Source organism: Labrus mixtus, chromosome 20 (assembly GCF_963584025.1).
Source record: "Labrus mixtus chromosome 20, fLabMix1.1, whole genome shotgun sequence".
NCBI lineage: Eukaryota > Metazoa > Chordata > Actinopteri > Labriformes > Labridae > Labrus > Labrus mixtus.
The window spans coordinates 11,151,507-11,161,116 of record NC_083631.1 but is presented as its reverse complement, the minus strand read 5'-3'; the positions used below and the strand labels follow the sequence as shown (position 1 = coordinate 11,161,116).

The 9,610-nt window shown below is 38.1% G+C and overlaps 1 protein-coding gene and 1 long non-coding RNA gene across 2 annotated transcripts in view; one reads left to right on the top strand and one right to left on the bottom strand.

The window, feature by feature from the left end:
- Positions 1–1,043: 1,043 nt before the first annotated feature.
- gcdhb (glutaryl-CoA dehydrogenase b) lies at positions 1,044–7,235 on the bottom strand. The gene is made up of 12 exons (XM_061026390.1): positions 7,187–7,235; positions 6,507–6,622; positions 5,518–5,550; positions 5,277–5,417; positions 5,077–5,139; positions 4,689–4,859; positions 4,401–4,530; positions 3,107–3,323; positions 2,806–2,909; positions 2,517–2,642; positions 1,935–2,095; positions 1,044–1,759 (listed from the first exon to the last, which is right to left on the bottom strand). Exons 2-12 carry the CDS (start codon positions 6,607–6,609, stop codon positions 1,686–1,688), a joined length of 1,323 nt encoding a protein of 440 aa, XP_060882373.1. The 5' UTR covers positions 6,610–6,622; positions 7,187–7,235; the 3' UTR covers positions 1,044–1,685.
- Positions 1,201–9,610, top strand: part of LOC132953982 (uncharacterized) — a 111,431-nt gene continuing 103,021 nt past the window's right edge. Inside the window, exon 1 of the long non-coding RNA XR_009665688.1 lies at positions 1,201–1,306. This is a non-coding gene — a long non-coding RNA (uncharacterized LOC132953982). The remainder of the gene's footprint in view (positions 1,307–9,610) is intronic.

Below are 9,610 nucleotides of genomic sequence, written 5' to 3'. Positions count from 1 at the left end.
GTAATTTTATTATTTTCAATTCGATGATCGAAGCAGGCTCTTCTTCGTGGTCAAATGCTGTTCTCACTATCTAGCTGTGATGCCTTTGAGCTGTGGTGCTTTCTTTTATGGTGTATGCTTGTGAAAGAGAGGATGCTTTATTCATGAATACCTCAGGGGGAGGACTCTTCTGCGTGCGACCCCTGAGGGCAGCCCAGAAGCAGGACTGTTGCATGAAGTGAAGTAACAAACACTTTGAGAGACAGATAAGCTGATATGCTCTGACTAGTTGGTATAGACAATCTCGCTCTATCATTCTTAATATAGATGGATCACAATTTTCTTTTTTATATCTTAGCTTTAAACTATTAACGTCTAATCAGGCTATGAATTACCTGTTAAATGCTTATACTGCTTCAATTCAGGTATATGAGTAAATGTTGTTTGACAGATCAACTTCTGACTTTTGTACATGCTTAATGTTTCAGAGTTTTGTTGTTCAGGTATAACTTATATAATCCTTTTGTGTTCCAGCTACCTGTCTTCATCCCACAAAGCATTGTCAGTAACATCAGCTTCTATGCTATTTACAGCCACTGAAGCCTCCTCCTGGGGATCACCCTGGGGATGTGCAATGGTAAGAAGTATTTAGGACTGCAGATACTTTTAGGATTTTAATCATCTGTTAATTTGATCTAAGCAGTTTTAAGTTAACAGTTGTTTTCACAGTTTGAACCTGAGTTATAGGATATTCCTGAATTTCCCCCAGGGGATGAATAAAGCGTCTAATTTATATCTATCTCAATTTTAGAATATTTTTAAGTTCATCTCCACCACAGTAAGGAAGCAAACACTTTTTTAAAGGTTATGGTTGCTCTTCAGTTTAAAGGATATACCTAAAAACTAAAAAATTGTACTAAGTAAAATGTATTATGATTAGTGTTGAACATCATGTTTCAGTGACTACGACTTGTTAGTAATTCCTGTCAAAACATTATGGCCAAAAGGTGTCAGACTAACCAATATTGAGCTCATCATATTTGCACATTATTCACCTCAAGACATTTGAAATATTAAAATAACTTTTATTGATCAGCGTCCTTGTCCTTTGGAAAGCCACGCAAAGGAAAGACATCTCAGTAACAGAGCCAGTAAAGTGCCAAAATGATTCACTGTGGTTACAGAAAACAAACTGATCTTTTCATATGTAAGATAATACCGGTCAGTTAAAAACATCACAGAAAATTCAAGAGTAGTGTCCATTTATGCTGAATGTCTTACCATTACAGTAACATATTAACGTTGCATACATCAGAATCAGAATCAGGTTTTATTGTACATTTTATAGTACATTTACACATACACAGAATTTGACTTGGTGTATTGGTGCTAAACAATTAACAAGGCAAGATGATCAGAAGCAAATGTAGATCTTGACCTCATTGAGAAATAGTTATCTTTCACTACAGTCGTGTCCATGGAAGTTTATACAATGAATTGTACTTGTTTAGGTACAGCTGGGACATGGTGTAGGGAGATGATTAGACATTCGGTGTTGTTGAGAATAGAGTAGAAAAATAGCCCTTTTTGAAGTTGAAAAACAATCTGCTTTGATATAAATTACACTTCACACAAAATAGTTTGCTGAAGAGTTGGCATGCATGTCACATCTCTAAGAGAAGACTGCCGTTGTTTGGGAGCGGGTCTCATTTGCCCACAGTGAAGGATTGCAGGCCGGTGATGGCTCTGCCCAGGATCAGAGCGTGGATATCATGAGTGCCTATAGGAGGAGACAACAGACATCAAACAGGACGAACAGGAGAAACTCATGTGGGACACAAGTGAATAAATAAATTGTAGAAGGCCATTTAAACTAACAAATTACCTAATACATGCATTTCTAATGTAAAATAAACATTTTAAACCCCTCCAACCCTCTTCTGCCAATGTCTTACCTTCATAAGTGTTAACAGCCTCTAAGTTCATAACATGGCGGATGATGTGGTACTCATCTGCGATGCCATTTCCTCCCAGCATGTCTCTGGCCTGCCTGGCGATGTCGAGCGCTTTACCGCAGCTGTTCCTCTTCAGCATGGATATCATGTCAGGGGCTGCTCTGTTAAGAAAATACAACATTTTCTGCATTAGTATAGGAAACGCTAGCTTAGGGATGTTTTTTTTTGTTAACACTTTGGTACAGACTGAAATATCTCACTAATGTCTTCAAAATGTGTACAAACATTCATGGTCCTCAGAGGATTCATTCGCCCACATTTTCTTCTAGCAAAACCCTCAGCCTGACTCTCCAGTTATGTCATGACATAGTTCAGATAATTTGATTTTCTGAATGCCCAGCCTTATTACAATTTCATGACACTGTTGAGAATGGGGGGGGGGGGGGGGGGGTACTTGAATTCAGTGATCTGACAGACTGAGGTCAGAGTAACAATGTGGTCTGATGGACCTGGAGAGACACAAGTGCCAATACCAGGTCACACCCTGTAAAAAACATTTAAGATGTAAAAGGTTGTTTTTACTTCTTCTGATCGATGAGTCTACCAAGCTGCAGACAGGACTGAAGGCCGATGGTGATCTCTGTCAGCATGTCGGCCATTTTTTTCTGCATCAGCTGATTCCTTGCCAGTGGCACTCCAAACTGGATTCTGTTGAGGATGACACAATGTGTTGGCGTCCTGGATGCAACATGAACCATTATAGTCTGTTCAAGAGACTAACACAAATGTTCATCTGGTGCCAAATACAGAATTGAACACTTGCACATAAATATGACATCAATATGACATTATACAAGTTTGGACACGAGACCTGTCGAGTGTGTACTGTCGAGCTGCATGGAAACAGAACTCTGCAGCACCCAGAGCCCCCCATGCAATACCATAACGAGCGTTGTTCAGACAGCCAAAAGGACCCTGGAAGAAGCAGAAGAAGTGTGATGAGCAATTCATTATATCTGTCCTGTGGATTTTTACGTTTTCAAAGAAGGAAGCACTGGGGCAATAATCCAAATAAAACCACGTATAGCTAAAACACCTAAATGCCGAGGTAAAAATATCTTCCACAAACACTTTTTCTAATTCAGCAATGTTCACACTTTCACTGCACTCACCCCCAGGCCTGAAGCGTTAGGCAACAAGTTCTCCTCGGGAACCTCCACCTCATCCATGACGATCATGCCTGTGGCCGAGGCTCTCAAGGAGAATTTCCCCTCAATCTTAGGTGTTGAGAAGCCCTTCATGCCACGCTCCAAAATAAAGCCTCGGATCTTCCCATCATCACATTTAGCCCAGACTACAGCAATGTCTGCCACTGGGGAGTTGGTGATCCTGACGGTGGAAGCAAAGGAAGACGTCAGGGAGATGCCTTTATGTACACACCGATGCCCTACATCGGTTTAACACAAATAGTAAACAACTTGAACTGTAACTTTACTTTTCTCATGATGGTGGGAATTTGCTCACAGGAATGTTCTGAAATCTGCTTTGCATTTACTCCCAGTGCGGTTAACTTTTTTTATATATTCCCTCCCATATTATTTTGTTTTATCATTGACCTAAAGCATAATTGAAGAATTTCTTGTAAAAAAAATAAAATCAGAAAAAAATATATTTGCTAAATACTAAGATAGGTAAAGCAACCCCGTTAAACTTTTAAAGAATACATTGTGGAAAAAAGTTAAACTCAGAGTAAAGATTACACTCAGTGTGGCTCTTAGGTGTAAAGAACTCCACCTTGTGGACAACATGTGTAATACACAGCCACGAGACAGAACAAAAACCCCTAATTTGACAAAATAAAATATTACACAGGGTTTTTTTCTTTTACACTATGACTTGAAGGTCATACAACAAGCTCACTCAAAACATCTTTCTGTGGTTGCTGGGTACTACACAGTTTAAAACCAATGCATTCAGAACAAAGACATGTAAATGTAACATTTCTGATGATTTCATTATTATTTGGGTGGATGCAGACATGCTGGCACTTCATTCGACCCTTTAATCTTACTGCTAATCGTTCCTATGAGACACAGCACACTGTTGTGTTTACTCTTTCACACTGACTTGAAATAGCTCTCCTTGGTTAAAAATAGTTTTTGCTCAGCCAGTAATGTGTAATAAAATAGCCTGATTTGTAATCCTATATTTCTTTTTTTAAAGGTTCATATAACAAAACAAAGTGATCAGAGATCTAGTGTGAATAAACAGAGAAAATGATTCCAAAAGTGTCACGTGGAAATGTTTGATCTTTTCAGTTCCTTCTGTCAATATTGCTGCAGAGAATTTTACTTGGGGCCGTTCATTAGAGTCAAATTTGACTTCTACAGTTTCTTCAGTTGCTTCTGTTTGAGGCTAATGTGGAGAAACAGGTATGATTTTTTTTTTCATGTATCCACAACTCACCATGTCTTTGATCCAGAGAGTGTGTAGGTGCGACTGGATGGATTGTATTTGGCTCTGGTTTCCATTCCGCTGGGGTCACTCCCGTGGTTCGGCTCTGTCAAGCCAAAGCAACCCAGGATCTCTCCACGGGCTGAAAGAGACGGAGAAGGAACGAACCAAGAGCCCAGTCACTTGTTGTTTTTTATGGTTGACATATCAATAATATCTCACTACCGATTTTGATAAATAAACTAACAATGGACTGCTCAAAGGTTAAATAGAGTTGTTTTAAATGTTTGATCTTCTTACCAAGCTTAGGGAGGTACTTTTGTTTCTGCTCCTCTGTGCCATAGGCGTTGATGGGGTGCATGACCAGTGAAGACTGCACACTCATAACTGAGCGATAGCCGCTGTCCACTCTCTCTACCTCTCTGGCAATCAAACCATAGGCCACATAGCTTGTCCCAGCGCAGCCATAACCTATACACACACAAGGACAAAGAAGGAGGGATTAAAGTCAGTGTTGTTATGACATGTGAGGTGAGAAGTGAATTCAAGTTGGGAGATAAAGTGAGCTCTAATGGGCTTACACTAGAAAAACATTAAAGACTCCTAAAAAACAAACAATGCAAAAAGGTCCAGTGTGCTCATGTGTTATATGAAAGCAGTAAGTACTGAACAATGTTTATGTTCTCACCTTTAATAGTTGGGCCCAGGACACCCATCTCTCCCATCTCGGACACAATTTCTCTGTGGAACACTGAAAGAAACCCCCCCCCCCTCAGAAATCAGCTGTCACATGAGGTAAGACAGGAGAGTTACATTCATTTAATTAGAACCAAGAACATTTACATTTTACAAACAAGGAAACCAAAACAAGTGAATGTGGACTCTAACCTTCATTTCTGTTTGCCAAGATTATGCGAGGCATGAGCTTCTCTTGGCAGTAGGTCCGGAAGGAGTCTCTGATCATGACCTCGTCTTCTGTTAGCTGGCCCTCAAGGTCCAGGGCGTCGAGCCAGTTGAACTGGACCTTTGCTGTCAGACATTCAGAAGTGGAAACAAATCAAATGGCGGACTATAACAATGAAATCTCTGACCTACTGTACATTTCAGAAAATAAGGAGCCAACACCTACGTGCTTTGGGCTTCTGTTCAGTCTTCTCTGCATCTGTGGAAAATGTAACCCATAAAAAGAAATTACGAGGTGAAAGAAATGATTTGATTTAATTTGTTAATAACTTTTAAAGAACTATATTACATGCTTAGTAAAGGGGCTAAACACCAATTTCTTTAAAATTCCAAAATTGAGGAAAAATCACTTGTTACATTGCATAGTATCGGCACATTAATTACGGTGTAAGGTATTTTGAGTTAATTTCCCTAAATCTTTTAAAACAATCTTAGAATAGAATTACTTTATTGATCCCAAACTGGGAAATTATGGCATTACAGCAGCAGGTTATCCAACACACAATATGAGCAAAAAACACAATGTTAGCAAATCTAAACACAATATAATATTAAATACAAAGTAAATAAGTACTAAAAATATCAGAACTAAGAATGTGAATATATACAACCAGGATTTAACTAAGCATTACTAGTGTTAAATATGGAAGATTAAATGTAAATGTGCAAAAACAGAGTAGTAAATGGACAGTATTGACATAAGTTAAAGTGCATGAGTGTAGACACATTATAAGCAGAAACTATACAATATAACGGCGAGTAGACAGACAAATGAAGTGAACATGAATGCAGGGATAATTAGTCAATTTAACATGTGCAGATCAGATTACAGTATGGAGACACAGATATTATCATGATGACAGTTCTCTGCTCGCATGAGGTGAGCTGTTGTACAGAGTTATGGCCTTCGGTAAGAAGGATTTCTTGTAATCTTTCTTACCGAAGGCCATAACTCTGTAATCTTAAACCCTTTCATAATAAGACGTAACATAAAAGGCTTGTATATAACTTACAATGAAATGCTACTAAAGTATTTCCTACGGTGTTGCTGTAAATGGTCACTCGAGCTCTTGGATGAACAGTTGCAACCTGTGGCTAGAAAAAAACCTTCCCTGACTCGACCTCATCGAGGTGCTGCGGCGGTGTCATACTTACCCCTTCTGGCAGGTGCTGCAGTTCCCTGAGCTCTGGAAGCGGAGATGATGGCACATCTCTGAGAGTTTACCAAGAGACGGCACAAAGCACCTCTCAACGCCATAATGAAGATTAATCTGTAGAGGGAAAAAAAAAACATTTACAAGTTTACCAGTCACATTTTTTTTCTTGTAAACAAAAAAAAGCAGTGAAAGTAATTTCAACAGTCCCAAATGTCTCACTGAGAAAAGATGATGCTACTGGAGGAAGTTGGTTTTCAGTGTTGACTTTTCAGAAGTTGACTTCCTGTATCTGTAATTTCAATAACTAAGTAAATATATAAGATATAACTAATGTTTGGATTTGTTGGAAATGCTGCAACTATCTTCTCCAGAAATCTGTCATAAACTCACCTACTAAGTCCTTACTGAGCGGACAGTCAAGCCGTTGTCATTCTCACTGATCAATATCAAATTGCTGAAATCTTATTAAGAACCAGTCAGCCTCGATTTAGCACTTAGTGAAGGTGAGATAGCTCAGCTAACCTCCTGTAACATTAAGCTAACACTGCTTACAGACGGCTAAAGACTTTGTGGTCTGATTCTAGACTAGACAACATAATAACAGCGTATTGTACAAACGTTGTATATTAACAGAAGCTGTGAAAAGCATTGTGATGTATGCACGATAAGTTTTTTTACCTGAGTTAATGAGATAACAGCCCCCCTTGTCCTGGTTTGCACTTTGCGTGGTTGACAACTGAGCAACACACAACGTCAAAATACAACCTGACGTCATGACGTAAAGCCAATCAAAGGTGGGGGTGTGTGTTTCGTCATCATTACTTCTTCTTCTCTGGGGTTCTGAGGCTTTTGGCACCTGGTGCATGTACTGCCTACTGCCACCCAATGGTTTAAACTTTACGTATTTCAATTTATTTTGAAGAAGTTACATTTTTTTATTTCAAATATTTACATACTTTTATGAATCCCTTCATAAATTCTGCTTTACACTCTGTTATTGAGAGACATAAAATTCCTAAAATGAAAGATTTATGTATTTCAATTGCATATCAAATTTCCATTCACTTAAAAACAAACTCATAAACGTAATGTTATTCATATGTATTAGTCAAACCTAAATAAAACACATGAGTATGATTTTAAAAGTTTTGTGTGATATTATTAATAAACTCAATGTGTTCAAAATATGAAAACCAAGTTTATGTGTTTTCCCCTCAATACATTTAATCTGTTTTAATTTTATAATAATAAAGTATGTTTTCAATATCAATAAATCCTATGTGTTTATAATGCATATTTAAAAGGTTTAAACAATAAACCAGATTTACTTAAAATACTTATAATGTATGGACTTTTTTTAATTAATAAAGCTAATGTATTTAGCTTTAAACCAGATTTTTTTAAACTTTAAAATGTTTTAATTTACATTCACTTTTAAATAATTCAGTACATGCAAGAGAATAATCAGATGAACTTGATTTTCATTTAAACAATTTATTAATTATTCTCATGTAGCAAATTTGATGAATTGCAAAAACTCAAGTACAGCATAGGCACAAACAGGACCTGTGGACATGCATTTAGTGGAGAGATGTCAGAGTGGGGCTGCTACACACTCTTGCACATACAGCACACCAGAGCGGTTGGGGGTTCGGTACCTTGCTCAAGGGCACCAGTACTCCGGAAGTGACCTGGCACCAGACAAGCTACCATAACATCATCCATTGTCCCCATCATCTTATCAGATATTTGGTTTAATCATGTCTTGTTCTCTGATGATGTTCTCATAGACTGCATTAAGTTATTGGTTCATCTGTCCCGTTACATTTGAAAGCTGCAGTAATCAATACTTATGTCTATCTTTTTCATTTTCTGTGTGCCGGTCCCTACCAGAAAATGTTTAACCTTGTCCAGCTAATCTTTTGTAGGCTTATGTAAACAATAATACATAATGCAAATTCTTGTGACTTTTGTTTGCCACAGTTGCAATGCTAGTTTGATAATGACTATAGAACAACATTTAGAAATGTTAATGTTGACAGCACTATGCTGAAATTATTTTACAAGAGTTTAATTGAAAGCGTGTTGACCTTTTGTATTCAATGTTGGGGAGGAGCACTGTCTGTACAAAATAAGAACAAACTGGACAAGGTTGTTAAATAGGCATCAACTGGCATAACTCCAGGCATAACTGGAGAGCAAATGTGCAGCATTTCTTACCTGACACATTGACTTTAGCCATCAAGATTACAGCTGACCCTCTGCACCCCCTTTGGTCGGAATATGACCTCTTGACTTCAGGGCGCAGGTACAGAATGCCCAGGATGAGGACTGTTGTGGATTTTTCTGTTGGTAATAAAAGATCTCAAGTCAAAGTCTTTTGTCTTTGTGTATTTTATTGCATATAATAAAAAGTTATTTTGCAAAAGGGGTAATCAGCTACAAAAGTAACATCAGTCACAGGTGCATCAAAGATTCCCGGGGCAGTCCAGGTTGCAGAGCAACAGGGGGGAGTGGGACGCAGATGTGGGCCCAGGGGTATCTTAAAATTGTCCCAGAAGAATAACCCCAAAAATCGCAATTGATAGATTGGAAAGGAGGAAAACAAAAAAATAGTATAGAGCCAAAACAAGCTTCCTAAACTAAATAATGCACAGAAAATTAAGAACTAAACCCCTGCTACCAAGCAGCTGCCTCTTAACTAAATTGACCAAGAGACCTTGAGAACAATCAACATGAAGCAAAGGCTGCCAGGGAGGCCTTAACAATTAACACTGAAGGCCGGAGTAGAAACAACTAACCAGTACATTCAAGAGACTCGCTATAGAAAACAATTACACAGAAAGGTTTTGGTTGTGTTTATGCAGACTTGCAGACTAGTACTAGAGGAAACACTGTGAGAGCTTCAATTATTGCCTCTATTACACAAAACTATTGAAAGCTATGTGTTCTTTGCCCTTTCTACTTTTAAGTAAAGCAAGAAAATAGCAGCATATAAAACTTCTTAGCATATTTCTGTCAGGCCTCAAAAAGAAAATGCATGTCCAAAGTCACAATGTAAAGTGTAGTAGTATTACATGTAAACTCCCGCACACAAAAATA

Coding starts and splice junctions, on each gene's coding strand:
- gcdhb (XM_061026390.1), bottom strand. CDS start 6,609: ATGGCGTTGAGAGGTGCTTTGTGCCGTCTCTTGGTAAACTCTCAGAGA. Junction 5,551..6,506: donor TGCAGCACCTGCCAGAAGGG/GTAAGTATGACA, acceptor CATTTTCCACAG/ATGCAGAGAAGACTGAACAG. Junction 2,096..2,516: donor AGACTCATCGATCAGAAGAA/GTAAAAACAACC, acceptor TTTTCTTAACAG/AGCAGCCCCTGACATGATAT.